This window comes from Dasypus novemcinctus, chromosome 12 (assembly GCF_030445035.2).
Source record: "Dasypus novemcinctus isolate mDasNov1 chromosome 12, mDasNov1.1.hap2, whole genome shotgun sequence".
NCBI lineage: Eukaryota > Metazoa > Chordata > Mammalia > Cingulata > Dasypodidae > Dasypus > Dasypus novemcinctus.
In genome coordinates this window covers 33,124,143-33,143,051 of record NC_080684.1, presented here as the reverse complement: position 1 = coordinate 33,143,051, position 18,909 = coordinate 33,124,143, and the positions used below count along the sequence as shown (strand labels likewise).

General features: G+C 43.2%; 1 protein-coding gene across 10 annotated transcripts in view; it reads right to left on the bottom strand.

Annotated features, from left to right (window-relative positions):
• Positions 1 to 11,416: 11,416 nt before the first annotated feature.
• CSAD (cysteine sulfinic acid decarboxylase) overlaps positions 11,417 to 18,909 on the bottom strand; it is a 37,756-nt gene continuing 30,263 nt past the window's right edge. For 8 of the 10 annotated variants that reach the window (XM_058308146.1, XM_058308154.2, XM_058308151.2 and 5 more), the window contains 7 exons: positions 14,647 to 14,763; positions 14,507 to 14,571; positions 14,117 to 14,198; positions 13,469 to 13,668; positions 13,230 to 13,281; positions 13,019 to 13,108; positions 11,417 to 12,111 (listed from right to left, as the gene is read on the bottom strand). In XM_058308146.1, coding sequence (XP_058164129.1) covers positions 11,938 to 12,111; positions 13,019 to 13,108; positions 13,230 to 13,281; positions 13,469 to 13,668; positions 14,117 to 14,198; positions 14,507 to 14,571; positions 14,647 to 14,763 — 780 coding nt within the window. In that variant the 3' untranslated portion in view covers positions 11,417 to 11,937. The remainder of the gene's footprint in view (positions 12,112 to 13,018; positions 13,109 to 13,229; positions 13,282 to 13,468; positions 13,669 to 14,116; positions 14,199 to 14,506; positions 14,572 to 14,646; positions 14,764 to 18,909) is intronic. The other 2 variants (XM_058308148.2, XM_058308147.1) reach the window with 2 other exon arrangements.

The window sequence follows — 18,909 nt, the reverse complement described above, 5'->3', positions numbered from 1 at the left end:
CAACAAAAAGAAACACAGATTCCCAGTACCGCTGATAAGGATAGAAGTGGTCACAGAAGAGCACACAGTGAATGGACACAGAGAGCAGACAACTGGGTGGGGGGAAGGGGAGAGAAATAAATAAATAATAAATCTTTTTTAAAAAAAAGAATTTTATTCTCAGGAAGCAGATTTGGCTCAACTGATAGAGCATCCGCCTAACACATGGGAGGTCCAGGGTTCAAACCCAGGGCCTCCTGACCCGTGTGGTGAGCTGGCCCAGGCGCAGTGCTAATGCATGCAAGGAGTGCTGTGCCACACAGGGGTGTCCCTTGCATAGGGGAGCGCCACGCACAAGAAGTGCACCCCACAAAGAGATCCATCCCATGCGAAAAAAGCACAGCCTGCCCAGAAGTGGCGCCACACACAGGAGAGCTGATGCAGCAAGATGATGCAACTGAAGGAAACACAAATTCCTGGTGCCGCTGACAAGAATACAAGCAGACACAGAAGAACACACAGCGAATGGACACAGAGAGCAGACAATGGGGTGGGGAAGGGAAGAAATTTTAAAAAAAAAAAGAATTTTATTCTTAACTTATCCCTTTCCTCTGGTATTTTACTATAAGCTGCAAAGAGAAGCCAGGTTGCACCTTCCGCACCTCCTCAGGAAACATCCAAAGATCATCGCTTAGGGAAACGGACTTTGGCCCAGTTGTTAGGGCGTCCGTCTACCACATGGGAGGTCCGCGGTTCAAGCCCCGGGCCTCCTTGACCCGTGTGGAGCTGGCCCATGCGCAGTGCTGATGCGCGCAAGGAGTGCCGTGCTACACAGGGGTGTCCCCCGCGTAGGGGAGCCCCACGCGCAAGGAGTGCACCCATAAGGAGAGCCGCCCAGCGCGAAGGAGGGAGCAGCCTGCCGAGGAATGGCACCGCCCACACTTCCCGTGCCGCAGACGACAACAGAAGCGGACAAAGAAACAAGACGCAGCAAAAAGACACAGAAAACAGACAACCGGGGGAGGGGAGGGGAATTAAATGAATAAAAATAAATCTTTAAAAAAAAAAAAAAAAAAAAAAGATCATCGCTTACAAGCACCACTTTCAATCCGACATCAGAACACAATTTTGTAAAATGCTCTCACTTTATAACAAGGATTATCTTTCTTCCACTTTACAATAACACATTCTTCATTTCCTTCTAAGGCCTCCTCAGAAATACCTTTAACATCCACATTTCTACCTACAGTCTCTTCAAAGTAATCTAAGCTTTTTCTATCAAGTGCCTCACAATTCTTCCAGCCTCTACCCTTTACCCAATTCCAAAGCTGTTTCCACATTTTTAGGTATTTGTAAAAGCAGCACCCCACTTTCCAGTACCAAAGTTTTAGTTTCCCAGCCACTAGAACAAATACCCTTTACTGAGTGGGCCTAAACAACGGGTGTTTACACAGGAATAATTTTTTAAAATTGAGGTACGTGGGAATACATGATTTCCACTTAAGGACATACTGTGCCATGTATTTAATTGCAAAATGAATTTCTACTTTCCAACTTCTTGATATTTGAGCATTAAAAATAGTTGTTGATATCTCTCACAACAAATTGACTGAAACAAAGGATCTGAATAAATATACACATCCAAGAAACTCAATGAATTCCAAACAGGATAAATCCAAATATACCCACAGCATGATATATTAAAATCAAATATAGGGAAACGGATGTGGCTCAACCAATTGGGCTCCCGTCTACCATATAGGAGGTCCAGGGTTCAATGCCCAGGGCCTCCTGGTGAGGGCAACCTGGCCCACACAGCGAGCTGGCCCATGCTGAGTGCTGGCCCATGCAGGCATGTGGCCCCACGCAGGAGAGCCGCCCTGTGTGGGAATGCTGGCTCATGCAGGAAAAGTTGCCCTGCGCAGGAGTGCTGGCCGACACAGAGAGCTGGCACAACAAGATGCAACAAGAGACACAGGTAAGAGAAAATAAGATGTAGCAGAACAGGGGAGCTGAGGAGGCAAAAGAGAGTAATTGGCTCTCTCCCACTCCAGAAGTTCCCAGGACTGGTTCCCAGAGCCACCTATTGAGAATACAAGCAGACACAGAGCACACAGCAAATGGACAGAGAGAGCAGACAATGGGGGAGCGGGGGGAGAAACAAATAAAAAAAATAAGTCTTAAAAAAAAAATCAAATATAAAGAGAGAATTTTGAAAGCCACAAGAGAAAGCAATGTTTCATGTATAAGGGAGCCTGAAAAAGATTAAGTGCTGATTTCTCATTGGAAACCATGGAGACAAGAAGCAGTGGGAAGACATATTTGAAGTACTGAAAGCAAAAAATTGATAACCAAGACCTCTATATCTGGCAATACTGTCTTTCAGAAATGAGGGAAAGATTAAGACATCCCTAGAAAAACTAAAGCTGAGGGAGTCTGTCACCTCCAGACCAGCCCTACAAGAGATGGTAAAGAGAGTTCTGCAGGTTGAAAGGAAAGGACACTAGACAACAGATCAAAGTTGCATGAAAAAATAAAGCTCTCCAGTGAGGGTAACCACATGGGTAAATACAAATGCTAGTACAATTGTATTTTTGGTTAGTAACTCCGCTTTTTACTTCCTATAGGATCTAAAGGGCAAATGCATAAAATTCACTGAGAAATCAGTGGTTTTGGACTCATAATGTATAAACATGTAATTTGTGACAAGAACTACACAAAAATGAGGGGGGAGAGGGATACAGGATCATAGCTCTTGTACGCTATTTTTTTAATTTACTTTTCAATAAGTTTAAATCCTTGAGGGGTACAGTATCACACGGATTCCGTGTCCAATGGCCTTAGCTGGAAGGTTGCTTCGGAACTTAGCATGAACCATGGGCACTAGTCCCATAGGCACAAGTTACCTTTCCCCAGATTACTCTGGTTTTGTCAGGTTTGCCACCAGGAGTCATTGTGTTGTTTTCTGCTTTGTACACATGAGCACTTCTCTTGCGCAAATAGAATTCCGTTTCGTCTCAGGCATAAACACCTTCAATTTTAAGAAGGGCTATGTGCTCCCTCTGGTTCCAGAGCCCCCTCTTATAGCCAGCAAGAGCGGCTTTGGACCCCAGGCTTCCAGACATATCTGCCGTTGTAGAAGTCCTGATCCCAGCAGCCTCTACGGGCTCCAAGATGGCGGATGTGAACACTATTGAAGTTAAGTTAGTATCAAAGCGAATGAGATTGTTACAGATTTAGCATGTTAAATTTAAGCCCCAAGGTCACTATAATGAAAATATTGGAGAATATCCAAGCTCAGACAGACAGAAAGTAGAGTACGGTTTGCCAGGAATGTAGGACAGGAAGAAATATGGAATTAATGCATAATGGATGTAGGGTTTCCCTTTGGAGAGATGGGAAAGTTTTAGTAATGGAAGATAGTTCATGTACCGCAATACTGTGAACGTGATTAATCCCACTGAATGGCACGTTTGGAAGTGGTTGTGATGGGAAGGCTTATGTTGTATATTGTTCCCACAATAAATAAATAAATAAATAAATAAATAAATGAAAGGAGCAAATAAAGAGACATGACAATTAAATGCAATATTTGATCCTGGATGACACCTAATAAGGGATTAGGAAAGGCTCGATAGGACATTACTGGGACATAAGAAAAAAAAACAGAATGTACACTGTCAGCTTTAAACCAATATTTATTTTCTAGAACTTAACTGCACCTAAGAAGGTTACATGGTTATATAACCTATGTAACTTGTTCTTAGGAAATGTACATGGAAGTATTAAATGTTTTAGAATGATGTAAACAACTTATATTCAAGTGTTCAAAAAATAGAATAAATGAATGAATGAATGAATGAAAAATAAGGAAAATGTGGCAAAATGTTCAAATTGGTGGGTCTGGTTATCTGAGGGTACAGGAGTATGTTGGAGTTCTCTGTACAGGGATGGGGTGTGTAGTGTTTTATAAATGTCCTGTAAGGTTGAAAGTATTTCAAAATAAAAAGTTAAAAAAAAAGTGGAGGCATACCACTTCACACCCACTAGAATGGCTATCATTTTTTAAAAATTGAAATAAGCGTTGGCAAGGATGCCGAGAAATAGAAACTTTTATATGTTGTTGTTGGGAAGGTAAAATGGTGCAGTCTCTGTGGAAACGTTTGGCAGTTCCTCTAGAAGTTAAACATAGGGAAGCAGATGTGGCTCAACTGATAAAGTGTCTATCATATGGAGTGTCCAGGGTTCGATCCCCAGGGCCTCCTGACCCGTGGGTAAGCTGGCCCATGCGCAGTGCTGCCGCCCGCCCACGTGAGAAAAGCGCAGCCCACCCGGGGGTGCCACCACACACACGGATGGCTGACGCAGCAAGATGACACAATAAAAAAGAGACACAGTTTCCCAGTGCCGCCAGATAATGCAAGCAGACGCAGAAGCACACACAGTGAATGGACAGAGAGAGCAGACAACGGGGGGAAGGGGAGAGAAATAAATAGATCTTAAAAAAAAAAGTTAAACATGAAATTACCATCTGACACAGCAATCACACTTCTTGGTATATACTTAAAACAGGGGTTCTAACCTTTTTTGTTCCATGAACCCCTTTCCCAGTCAGGTGAAAACCAAAGACCCCTTACTAAGTCCACACTATATTGTGTATTATTTAATTAATATATCACACCCACACCAACACGTCCCCATAAGAATATAATGGGTTTTTAAAAATTTCAATTCAAGCTCATAGAATCCTTGGTAAGAACCCCTGGGAAGCAGATTTAGCTCAACTGATAGAGCATCCGCCTACCACATGGAGGTCCAGGGTTCAAATCCAGGGCCTCCTGACCGTGTGGCGAGCTGATCCACATGCAGTACTGATGCGCGCAAGGAGTGCCATGCCATGCGAGGGTGTCCCCCACATAGGGGATCCCCAAGTGCAAGGAGTGTCCCTCAAGGAGAGCTGCCCCACGTGAAAAACGCAGCCTGCCCAGGAGAGGCGCCGCACACACGGAGAGCTGACGCAGCAAGATGACGCAACGAAAAGAGACACAGATTTCCCGGTGCCGCTGACAATGCAGGCAGACACAGAACACAGAGCAAATGGACACATAGAGCAGACAATGGGGGTGGGGGGAGGAGAAGGGGAGAGAAATAAATAAAAAATAAATCTTAAAAAAAAAAAAATCCCTGACCTAAAAGAATTGAAAGCAGGGACTTGAACAGACTTGAACACCAATGTTCATGGCAGCAGTATTCACAATAGTCTAAAAGGGGGAAACAACCCAAGTGTCCATCAAGAGAAGAATGGTTAAACAAAATGTGGTACATATGCCCAGGAACCTTGAATCTCCGGGCTGTCCATGTGCCAGCTGGACCCTGAGCCTCAGTGGGATTGCAGCACCTACTCTCCAGTTTGTTGGACTTACCCAGTCAGCTGACAGGGAGGTAAGGATGGACAACCACCACACCAAGGAACCAAGAGAGTCTACAGCTGCAGGCAGGAGAGTCTTGTCCATCAGTCATGTTGGATCGAAGTCCCCTCTCAATTAGGAGGTGGAGTGGGCATCACCATCCCTGAGTTCTCAGGTTTGGGGAATAAAATATGGACTAGAGTGGACTTACTGGTATTCTACTATAGACTTATTGATTCTAGCAATGGAAGAAATTATATCATTGATGTGGACACAGTGGCCACTGGAGTTGATGAAAGCAGGGAGAGAGAAAAAGAGGTGTAATATGGGGGCATTTTTGGGACTTGGAGTTGTCCTGAATAATATTGTAGGGACAGATGCAGGACATTATATATCCTGCCATAACCCACCAAATGGACTGGGAGAGCATAAACTGCAATGTAAACTATAATACATGCTGTGTAACAGTGCTCCAAAATGTAATCATTAAATGCAATGAATGTACCACACTAATGAAAGAAGCTGTTGATGTGGGAAAAGTGAGGGGTGTGGGGAGTGGGGTATATGGGAATCTCTAATATTTATTTTTTTAAGATTTATTTTTTATTTATTTCTCTCCCCTCTCCCCTGCCCCCCAGTTGTCTCCTCTCTATGTCCATTTCCTGTGTGTTCTTCTGTGTCCGCTTGTATTCTTGTCAGCGGCACCTGGAATCTGTATCTCTTTTTGTTGTGTCATCTTGCTGCATCAGCTCTCCGTGTGTGTGGCACCATTCCTGGGCAGGCTGCACTTTTTTCACGCAGGGCAGCTCTCCTTACAGGGTGCACTTCTTGCGCGTGGGGTTCCCCTATGCGGGGTCACCCCTGCGTGGCATGGCACTCCTTGAATGCATCAGCACCACACGTGGGCCAGCTCATCACATAGGTCAGGAGGCCCGGGGTTTGAACCCTGGACCTCCCATGTGGTAGACGGATGCTCTATCTGTTGCACCAAATCCGCTTCCCTCCTATATTTTTTAATGTAACATTTTGTGTGATCTATATATCTCTTAAAAATAAGTAAAAAATATATATTTTTTAAAATGTGGCACATACATACAATGGAATATTAGCTTTAAAAAGGAAAGAAGGCTCAAGTGATTGGGCTCCTGTCTACCATATGGGAGGTCCCGGTTTCAATTCCCAGGACCTACTGGTGAAGGCAAGCTGGCCCACATGGAGAGATGACACAACAAAAAGGTAGAGATACAGAGGAAAAGACAACGAGAGACACAACAAAACCAGGGAGCTGACGTGGCCCAAGTGATTGAGTGCCTCTCTCCCAGGTTGGAAGTTCCCAAGATCAATTCCTGATGTCTCCTAAGGAGATGAGAAGCAGACACAGAAGTATGCACAGTGAATGGACACAATGAGCGCAAGTGGCAAGGGGGGTAGGAATAAGTAAATAAAATAAATCTTTAAAAAAAAAAAGAAAGGAATGAAGTTGTGGTACATGCAACAACATAAATGAACCTTGAAGAGTGAAAAAAACGACTTCACTTATATAAAATAACCAGAATATAGAAACAGAGACAGAAGGTAGTTTACAGGTTACCAAGGGCAAGGAGGAGGGGAAATAGGGAGTTAGTGCTTAATGGATGTAGAATTTCTGTTTGGGGTGATGGAAAAGTTTTGGGAATGGATGGTGGTGACAGTAGCACAACATTGTGAATGCAATACACTTGAAAGTTTAATATGGAGATTTTATATTGTATCTGTGTTAACACAATTTAAAAAAAGTGGAGGGAGTTAAAAAATCACCACTTTGTAGCAATCCATGAGTGGATCCTAAATCTGGGTAAAGAAAGTATGAAGAAGAGCAAGATATTCATGTAATCTCAAAATGTCAGCTCACCGATTGTTTATTAGTTGCAAGGGGGGAAATTGTAACTGTACAGGAGAGAAACCAGACAACGCCTTGACGAAGTGATCAAAATAACACTATCAATAAGCAGCCGAGAGACAGTGTGGGCCTTTGGATGTGCTTCCTTGAAAAGACCGAAATCACTTATGTCAGGTTCTAGCCCAGAGTGTACATCTGCCTCCAGTCATGAGGAGAGAGGAAAAACATAAATGAACATTCTATAAAATAGCTAGCCTGTATTTTTGTTTAAAATGTCAATGTCTGACAAAGAAAGGCTGAGGAACTATTTCAGATTAAAAGAGACAAAAAGATATGACAGTAAAGTGCAATACATGATCTTGGACTGGGTCTTGCACTGGAGGGAGAAAATAACTTAAAAGAGCATTCGGGGACAACTGACAAGTTTATGTGGACTTTAAAGCATTGTGGCGATGTTACCTTTCCTGAATTTGTTAATTTCACCACGGTTATTTAAGGAAATATTCTTGTTCTTAGGAAATACACATAGAGTAGTAAGAGACAAATGGGCATAATGAATGCAACCGACTCGCAAATGATTCAGAAAAAAAATGAGTAAAATACATACATACATACACATATTTAGAGAGAGAGATACAATGCAAAATTTTCAAAATGTGAAAAGTTGATAAATCTAGGTAAAGAAAATATGGGGGGCGAGCAGATGTGGCTCAAGCAGTTTAGTGCCTGCTTCCTACATGGGAGGTCCAGGGTTCGATCCCCAGTGCCTCCTAAAACACAAAACAAAAAAAAACCATACAAAAATGAATGAAAAAAACAGCTCAGGGAAGCCAATGTGGCTCGGTGGTTGTGAAGCAGGCTAGTAACATAGGATATCAATAGAGGGATCTGGAACCTGGCAAGAAGTCCACGGGGACATCAGTAACCCCACGATGGCTGCTAGAAAACCCCCAACACCCAAGATTCTGCCATTCAGTACAAAGAAGTGAAAGCCAGGAGAAGCCCCGGATATTCCCCAAGGGCTTTATCACTGGCCCTCACGGGGAATTGATGAGTGGGGTAATCAATCAAAACAGCCCACAGCTGGAAGCCCTCCCCTGCCTTTAGCAAAGGGGTGGAGTAATTAACAGTTTAAAAAGCCAGACACAGGGGCCTAAAGGAGCACTCGCTCTCGTGCTCTACTCTTGCCTCTGGACCCATTCCTGCCTTCTGCTCACTGCTCTCGCCATTTTTCTTCTGCCACGTGGCCACACAAGTAAACCTAGGGATTTATAACCTATAATAGGGAATAATAGCTTTTAAATCAGCCTGTTTTATCACTTTTCAACCCCTTCCTCCCCTGCTCTGTTATTTTCTCCCATTTCTCTCTGCCCTACCTGAATAAATTACTGGCTTAACTCACCCAGCATGCTCATGAAATTCATTTCTGCAGCATAGCCAAGAACCTAAATAAAATCCAGTAACTGTTGAGCGCCGGCTTCCCACATACAAGAGCCCTGGTACATAAGGAAAAAAAAAAAAGAACATATGAGAGTTCTCTGTAACTTTTCTTGCCGTTTTTTTATAAACTTGAAATTATTTAAAATTAAATATTTAAAAAGTCATATAAACAGAAGAAAAATAACCAAATGAGGTCTTTTTTTAAATTAACCAAATGAGATCTTAAGGTGCATAAGAAGAGTTCCAAGTGTCTAGTCAAATTCTGATTTTACTGTAGTTTGCTCCCTCTCATCCACTTTCCTAAAAAGGTTCTGACCTTCAGCCTCAGAGTGCCACCACCTCACAGGTGTCCTGCCCAGCTTCCATGCTACCCAGCTTCTGGCCTGCCTCCCTGCCAAGGTACCATCTTCCTTCCCCAGCCCACCCAGGTGTTTCCAACGTTCTTGTTTTCCTGTTTGATAAAAATACAATTTCCCCAGGCAAATGGGCATAACAAATGCTTCCTCCTTCTAGCAAGCAGTAGATCCACAGCATACAGTGAACACGATGGCCCTAACGACCCACCTATGAATTATACACGCCTGTCAAAAGACGCAAACTAGATCCATGGTTAAGGGGTAGAGTAAGATGGTCTCAGTTTGACTTCTGGCTCCACCACTTAAAAGCAATGCGGCAGAGAGCAAATCAACTAGGACGTGGAGCTCATTACCCACTCACTCAACAGTATTACTAGTAAGTGAGGCAGACTAGACCAGGGACCTGAGGGACAAGGGTGCCACAGGAAAGCACTAGGGCGATAAAGACAAGAGAGTTCTGTGTAAAACTCCTGCTCAGGGTGGCCCATTCTTGCCTGCGCCTGACAGTGGAAAGTCCAGCCAACGAGAGAGGAGGTCAAATACTGAAGACAGTAGATAATGGGGAGCCCCTTTGTACCCCCTCCCCTGAACCCCACTCAGGCTGGCCGACACTCAGAATCAGTAAAAATGTATCTGCAATCCTTCTTCTCCGTACTCAGAACCAAGAGAAGGTGCTGAGAAGTGTTCATTTACACAGAGGAAGGAAGGCGGGTCTCGCCCTTGAGCATGCCCGCACTCAAGTCTCCCATTAAACCCTTTACTTGCTTGCTGACCCCGTGACGCCTCGAATTCTTTCTTGGGACTAACCAAGAATCCGGAAACCCACCACAGGCAACCAGACACCATCTGAGGAGGTGACAGTACAAAATCTCTGCTCTCAGAGAGCTTACACTCTAGCTGGTTGAGACAAAATAAAAAATGAATAAACCATAGAGTGGGCCAGATGCTTACATGTACTATGGGAGAACAAAACAGAGAAGGTATGGAAATAGTAAGTGCAGGAACAGGGAGTGCAAATGTAATTTAAAATAGATCAAGGAAGCCTTCAGAGGTGGCATTGAACAAAGATGGTAGGACATGAGGGAGCTAGCTCTGTAGACCAACATTCCAGTCAAATGGAGTCAGCAGGCGCAAACGCTCTGGGGCAAGGGCACACCTAAACTGAGGGACGGCTGGTCTTAAATCTTAAGCTCTTTGAGGGCACATAGCAGGAACTCTGTAAATGTTGATGGGAGAGAGGGTGAGAGAGACTGTGATATTTGAATCCAGAGGTTTTTTCTTTTCTTCCAAGAATCCAGAGGTTTTGAGGTTGAACTTCTGGAACAGAGGAAAAGCAGGAGCAGTTTTATAAACTTGGAGAAAAACAGGTGATTAACTAATTTAATGTCCTGTCATTCTGGCCTTCTCTTAAAAACATTTCCCAAATGGAGAAGGTTCAAGGAATGTCAAGATTTTGTTTTTGCTTTCTGGCTTTGCTTTGAGTTGAAAATAAAGATCTTTGTTTGCTTTTTTAAAAATTTTAGTATATTTTAGACATTTTGCAAACATACTAAATACTTTAAGATTAGGGTTTGGAGTTCAAATTATGAATATTCCCAAAACAATTTTATTATTTCGAAGAAATTAAAATACTATTATAAGAACAACAAGTTGATAGGGAAATTATTAGTAATTTATGAATAGAAAAAAAAAAAACCACTATTCCCCAAATAGCCAAGAGAATTGGGTCTGAGATTTGGATGTTCTTTTGCTATGGTTTGTACAGTCTGTATTTGCCTCTTCAAGTAAGTTTGGACGACTTTTACGTGACCACATTATTGTTTTTATAAATGATATTTTTAGGAATTGGAAATAACAAGAAGTACTGGTAGACTTGAAACTTGCTCTTAATAACTTATATAGCTAAAGGCCTTTTTCCCAAAAAGTGACCAAGAAGGGATACCAGCACAGGATTTTAAGTGTTAAAGGATGTTTTTATTTAAGACAGTAATGAAACCAGAGGACAGAATAATTTCGTTCTTGAGTTGTTTTTGCTTTTTAACTTGGTTGCTGTTGTTTAAATCCAGAAGGAAAAATTATTTTGTGTGTGTGTATGAGAGGATTTTTCAAAAGTGATCAACAGACAAGGCTGATTTTGAGATATAATCATTATTTTCAATATCACTAAAATACAATTAATTTTAGAACAACTCCACTTTTGGTCTTTTCCCCCAAGATTTTTAGGAGAAAAATTCTTCCCATATTTAGCCTCTCTTACATCTGCTTCCCCACCTTTTTCTCCAAATAAAGAAAAAATTGCATTCTCAATTATTTGGTTGAGCTTAAAGGTGAAAGAATTCAAAACTGACAAGATAATAGTTGAACTTTAAATTTTATTATACTATTACAAAAGTAATGCATATTTACTATATAATAAAAAATGGGAAGCACAAAAGGTATAAAGAAGTCGATTTAAAAGTTGCTCAGTAACTCAATCCGGAGAAAACAATTAACATTTTGTCATATTTCATTTCATCAGTTTTTTCCTATGTGTTCTTTAATATAGTTCAGATATCACTGTTTGTAAAATCTTGCATATAACTTTTCAGCATAATGTTACATTAAAGGCATTTTTCCCTCATATCAATATAAATCCTCTTTGTAAACATAATTTTAATGTCAGAATTAACATCCCATCACATGGATATACTACAGTTAACGTTAACATTCTAGTATCAAATATTCAGCGGGGAGTTAGTAGATCAAAGCATAAAGGCCACTCTGTTTCCCAGAAGGTTGCCCTTAGGCACGCAGGGAGGGAATACAGAGCGTGAGGGTGAGGGTGCGGGTGCGGGTGCGGGTGAGGGCGGCCCAGGCCCAGGCCGGGGCGCGGGCCTCACAGGTCGCGGCCCAGCCGCTCCAGCTCACTGAGGAGGAAGTCCATATCAGCCCGCGTCAGCGCGGGGTTGGCCACGACCACGCGGAAGAAGTTGCCCCGGGGCCCGTGGGGCTGGTAGCCGATCATCATGGAGCCCTCCTTCACCATGCGCTCCTTGAGCACCGGGGCCACCTGTGGGTGGGAGGAGCCTCCAGCTGCAGGGGGCCAGGCCTGACCAGCTAACCTGAGGCCCCTTTCCTTACCACCCAGCCCCCCGAGGCAGCCCTCGAGGCTCGGACCCCGCCGGCAGCCCCAGTTTCCCTCTTCTGCCACACCAACCTGCTCAGCCTCCTCTGGCTACTGCTTTAATCCCCATCTCTCCTATCTCCAAGAAAGCTGTCACATGGGCCACATCCTGCCAAATCCTGACTTTTCCCTGATTCCCAACACTGCTTTAGTCTCACTTCACCTTAGTCACCCTTACCACCTTCTTCTCCCCTCTCTTAATTTGTCATATTTCTTTATCTATAACCTGGGACTCCAACTGGTATAATTTACAAAACTCCCTTGAACGCATTGGCAACCCACATTTTCTAAAATAACATTTAAAACCCCTTAAGGGCAAGAATACCCATGTCATTGTGCATCAGGCAGCACCTAGTACTGACCTATACTTGGGGACCAGGACATGACGGATCTCCTCTCCTCCAGGAGGCATGCCTGCACTGGGGTTGCTCTGTCCCAGCGTCAGTGAGGAAAGCTCTTCTGTCAGCTTCCCACCTCGCTTCCCCGGCCTGGGGCTTAAGCTCCCAGCAGGGCCCTAGCACAGGAGCCTGTACTGCATACTGGTGGCTTTTGCTATAATGCCTTTCTCTGGTATTATTTTCACTTTTCAGAAATACACCTCGTTCCCCATCCCACTCCCATTTATTTTTTTAAAAAAGGAGAAGCTGGTGTTTCCTCCCAGTCCACACCCCACCTCCAGGAGCACGGGACCAGCAAAGGAAACTGCCATGTCACTTGGAGCCAGCAGGGGGCAGAAGCGCACTAGCCGATCAGTTCCCTAAATTGGGTCAACCAGAGCTAAGAGCAAGCCTACCTTGGCCAGCCTTTCGCTGTAATCAGGGCTCTCCTGCTTCCCCTTCAGGCTTGGAGGCACGAACCAGAAACACACGTTGACAAACTCGGGCTGGGAGAAATGAGGAAGGGGAAGGAATGAGCGGAGGAAGGGGATCGTTTTCCCTCTCACTGCCCCTACTTCCACTGTTAGACAGGCTGGGGAGGGGGAGCAAGAGAGCATGGGGCCAGACCTCCATGACCAACTCAAATCCTTCACGTTTCTTCATTTCCTCCACCAGGTATCTGGGAAGAGAGAAAGACATTGCAGGTAGAGGTGGGAAGGCAGAGATACAGAAGAGAAAGAGAAGAAGGAAAAAAGCTGGATGAACAGCTAGGTAGAAACCCTCAGAGCATGGTAACTTGAGAGCAGGAAAAAGGGAGGGGGATGGACACCAGGGCAGGGGACCCGGGGCCCCTCCCAGACTCCTACCGGGCCAGGGCAAAGGCCCGGTCAACACGCTGCTCCAGTCCTCGCCCGCCCTGAGCCTTCCACATGAGCCACAGCTTCAGACAGTCCACCCGGCGGCCACACTGCACCACCTTGTCTCCTGTGTCCAGAGCCACGTCGTAGAACTTGTCTTGCTGGAAGAGGTAGCTGGCCTGGGATCCGTGGCAGCGCTTGAGCAGGTTCTGTGGGGTGTGGGGAGACGACTTTCAGACCCCACCCTCTGCACTCAGGCTGCCTTCCGGGGCTGCATGAGGGGGTTTCTTCGCTCAGTGCACCCACTTCTTTCCCTGGAACCAGGCAACAGTGATGAGATGGTAACCAGCGAACTCAGACCCCTTTCTCTGGGTTTTCTCCAAACCCTCAGAATGCATCCCAAACTCTACCCAGGTCCCCTCCTATAGCCAGTTCAAGCTGGAAACTTCCTTTGCATGAAGAGATGCCACTGGGGGAGTGAGGGAGTTTAATACAAAGGATTTGGGTGGCCACGGATACTCAGCTTTGGATGGATGGTCAAGAGAACAAAGTGAGGCCTGGACCCCCTCTAAGGTGGGGTAGGGGAGGAGGACAGGGCTCTGGAGGGAGAGGTGGGGGCCAGGCCAGGGGTTGCAGCTGGGGCAGGGGCAGTCCCACCGAGGTATCCCGGAGAAGAAGAGCTGAGCACTGCAGGCCTGCTGTGAGGAGCTTGTGGGGATTCCAGGCCACGGAGTCAGCCCTGGGGTGAGGCAGAGCAGAGCTGGATCAGCTGGCCCCACTTCAAGCTGGCCCCTCTTCAAGCTGTTCAAGAGCCCCTCCTCCTCTTCCAGATCTCCAGTGAAGGGACTTTTGTCTTATTCCAACCCCACCAGTCAAGAGGACTTCCCACATCTGACCTCTGACCTTCCAGTCCCAATCAACCATCTCTCCAATTCCCTTCCCCACTAAGCTCTTTCCCCTACCCCCATCCCAACCTTCCTAGGCCCAGACCATTCCCTGGATCAGAGTTCTCAAGGCTGGGATTCAGGGAGAGGGGGCCATACATACCTCTGGATCCCATCCAAAAGATGCCTGTGAGTCTGTGACAGCAGGACGCTCCCCCCCCAGGCGGCCTGGGGAGCAGGAAGGAACAACATGGGCTTTGGTCTCACTCAGCCCCCCGCACCCCGGGCCCAGGTCCCACTCACATCTACATGCAGCCACAGCCCGTGACGCTGGCACACATCGGCAACTGCCTCCAGGGGGTCAAAGGCCCCCAGCACCGTGGTGCCGGAGGTGGCACTGACCAGGAATGGCACAGCACCCTGTGACAAAGATGCAGAGGAAGAAAGTGTGGAGTCCTCTCGAAAGCTGCCCAAAGCCTCGTGCTGGGCCCCAGCTCTTAAGTTCGATGCATGTCTGACTTGAGCCCATTTCAACCACACAACAATGTGTCATTGTCCCCTTTAATTTGCAGGCAGGGGCAGTGAAATTCAGAAGTATTCAGAAACTTGTCCCAAGCAGGAAGCAGCAGAGATGGCATGCGAACCCAGGTCTATTTCCAAAGCTCAAGCTCTTTCAGGAAATTTTAATTGCCTACTAGAAAAAATTCTAACAGTATAAACATTTATTCAGAGATTAAATTTGTAGTCAAAAACTACCACAAAGAAAATCTCAGGTCAAGATGGCATCACAGATGAATTGTACCAAACATTAAAAAAAAAAAACTAATTCTTTACAAACTCTTCTAAAAAACCAGAAGAGGGAATATTTCTAAACTCATTCTATGAAGCCAGTATTACCCTGATGCCAAAAACAGCAAAGACAGCACAAGAAAACTACAGAACAAAATCTCTATGAATATAGATGCAAAAAATCCTCAACAAACACTAGCAAACCAATCACTGACTATAGGCCTCAAAAGGTACACGTAATGTTATGCTCCATGTAACAGCAGAGCAACATAAGATAAAATTACATTTTATAAACCACTTACTATGGCATTCTAACAACTGCCTACCCATATTTTAAGGGACTACTATCTGAAGTTCATGGATAGTTCCCCTTTCTCTTCTGTAAAATATAGCAGTGATCCCCACATTTATGCATTTTCATATACTTGTCTAGGGATGCCTGGAAATGTATACTGGAACTACATTTCTTCAAGAGTTTTACCATACGTCAGTCTTATAGGCCATCTCCTCAGTTGTAAATGATACCTGGTTAAGTGTTATATGGAATAAAGTGGACATTTTAAAAATAAAAAAATTTTTAAAAAACTACCAAACCAAACAAATTAAATCCAGCAATATATAAAAAGAATTAACATTATAACAAAGTGGACTTTATCCCAAGAGTGCAAAGTTGATTTAACATCCATAAATACTGTATTGATAGAACATAAACAAAAACCACGTGATCATCTCAACAAATGCAAAAAATTTAGATAAAATACAACACTTTTGATAAAAAACAACAACAAGAAAAACAAAAAACTTCAACCAACCAAAAATAGAAGGGAACTTCCTCAATCTGATAAAGGGAATCTACGAAAATCCACCGCTAACATCGTACTTGATAGTAAACGCCTGAATACATTCCTCTTAAGATCAGGAATAAAAGAAGGATGCTGACTCTGATGGTTAAGTCCATAAGCAAATTTGCCAGGTTATGCTGTCCAGCTGTTTGTTCAAACAAGCACTGGACTGATTGTTATTGTGAGGATATTTCCTAGATTTAGATACTCAATAAATTGATTACACCTGTCGTTGATTACATCTACAATTAACTGAGGAGACTGCCTTCAACAATGAGAGAAATTTCATCCAATCAGTTGAAGGTCTTAAAAGGAGAAGAGATGATTTCAGCAGTCAGAAGGAAGAGTTTCCAGCTCTACTTCAGCCAGCCAGCTACCAGAAGAATTCACTGAAAACCTTCTTTGGAGTTCCTAGTTTGTGGCCTGCCCTACAGAATTTGAACTTACCCATCCCCACAGTCACGATCCAATTCCTAGAATAAATCTCATAATATTTATGTGATATATATATATATATAATCTCATAATATTTATAAGATATATATATATATCTCCTGTCGATCCTTTTTCCCTAGAGAACCCTCACTGTTACATAACCCATGAAGTCAGTCCTATAATGAAACTTTGTTTTGCTCCAATTCACGTTTGTTATTAATGTTATATAAGCTACTGGAAAACTTACTCTTGAGTACTGTGGGCACTCACCCACATGTTTGCAAATGATTACATCAATACTTTGCACGGAGACAAGAGTGATATTATCCCAAAAGGAGGGTTAATATTCCTCTAATTCTTAAAAGGAAAAAAAAAAAAAGCCGTAAGAGGCATTAAGCTGAAACTCAACAGAACCTGGAACAGAACGGAGAGGCCAGAAGAGGTTGCCATGTGCACTGCCATGTAACAGAGAAGCCAAGGACCAAAGACCTCCAGCAGCCAGTCCCCAAATGCCAGTCTTCGGGAAGAAAGTATTGCCTTGACGACACCTTGATTTGGGCTTTTTCCCAGCCTCAAAACCATGAACTTCACTTCACCAATGTTCACAGCAGCACTACTCACAAATTCCAAAAGATGGAAACAACCCAAGCGTCCATCAACTGATGCATGGATAAATAAAATGTGGTATATCCCTACAATGGAATATTATTCAGCTGTAAAAAGGGATGAAGTCCTGATACATGCAACAACATGGATGAACCTTGAAGATATCATGTTGAGTAAAATAAGCCAGATACAAAAGGACAAATATTATATGATCTCACTGAGTTGAAATAATTAGAATAAAAAAACACAGAGTCAGGATCTAGAAGACAGGTTACCAGGGGACAGGGTAAGAATAGGGAACAGGAAATGGAAGCTCAAAATGTACAGGGTTCCTATTTGGAATGATGGTAATGTTTTGGTAATGGATGGTGCTGATGGAATCACAACATTGTGAACATAATTAACAGCACTAAAATATCTACATATAATTAAAGGGGAAATGTTAAATTGTATATATGGTAACAATTTTTTAAGACCCATAGAACTACACTACACAGTGAACCCTAAGTTAAACCATGCATTGTAGTTAATACAATTATAAAAATATGCTATAATTGATTATAACAAATGTCTGATACCAATGCAAGTTGTTAATAATAGGGTGGTATATGGGAATCCTGTATTTTATGCATGTTTGTTTTGTAAACCTACAACTTCTCAAATTAAGGAAAAACAAAAAACAAAAAAATATGAACTAGTAAATTCCCACCGGTTAAGGTGATCCTTTGTATGGTATTTGCTTGCACAACCAAGTATACTAAATTACCCACTTTATGTTTTTTTTTTAATTGTTAATTAATACCCACTCTTGATGCTTCTATTCAACATTGTATTGGAAGTTATAGCCAGGGCAATTAGGTTAGAAAGTGAAATAAAAGGCATCCATATTATAAAGGAAGAAGTAAAACTAACTCTACTTGATCTTGAAGTCAAAAATCCTAAGGAACCCATTCACAAACTATTAGACTAATAAACAAGTTTAGTAAGTTTGCAGGTGACAAGATCAACGTAAAAACATCAACTGTATTTCCACACATTAGCAATGAAAAATCCAAAAATCAAATTAAAAAAAACCAATTTCATTTATGATAGCATCTACAAGAATAAAATGCTTAGGAATAAATTTAACAAAACAAGTATAAAATATATACTCTGAAAACTACAAAACATTGTTGAGGGAAGTGATGTAGCACAAGCAGCTGGGTGCCCACCTATCACATGGGAGATCCCGGGTTTGGTTCCTGGTGCCTCCTAAAGAACACAAGCAAGACAGCAAGCTGACACGATGGGCTGGCATGACAAGCTGATGCAACCAGATGAGACAACGAGGAAGCACAATGAGAGACATAACAAGCAGGGAGTGGAGGTGGTTCAAGTGACTGAGCACCTCCCTCCCACAGGGGAGGTCCCGGGTTTGTTTCCTGGTGCCTCCTACAAAGAAGATAAGTAGACAAAGAGAGGACACAACGAACAGACACAGAGAGCAGACAGAGATGTAAACAATCAGGGGGGAATAAACTTTTTTTAAAAACTTTAAAAAAAAGAAACAAGACGCAGCAAATAGACACCAAGAACAGACAACCAGGGGAGGGGGGGAAATTAAATAAATAAATAAATCTTTAAAAAAAAAAAAAACTTTAAAAAAATTGTTTAAAGAAATTAAAGATGACCTAAATAAGGGAAAAGACATCCTATGTTCATGGATCTACAAATTGAGGGAAGCGGGTATAGCTTAGTGGTTAAGTGCCTGCTTCTCATGTATGAGATCCCACATTCAATCCCCAGTACCTCCTTAAAAAAAAAAAAAGATCTACAAATTGAATGCAATCTCTATCAAAATACCAGCTGGCAACTAAAGATGACAAAATCGGACACTTCAAGTTTCCATCTTGCC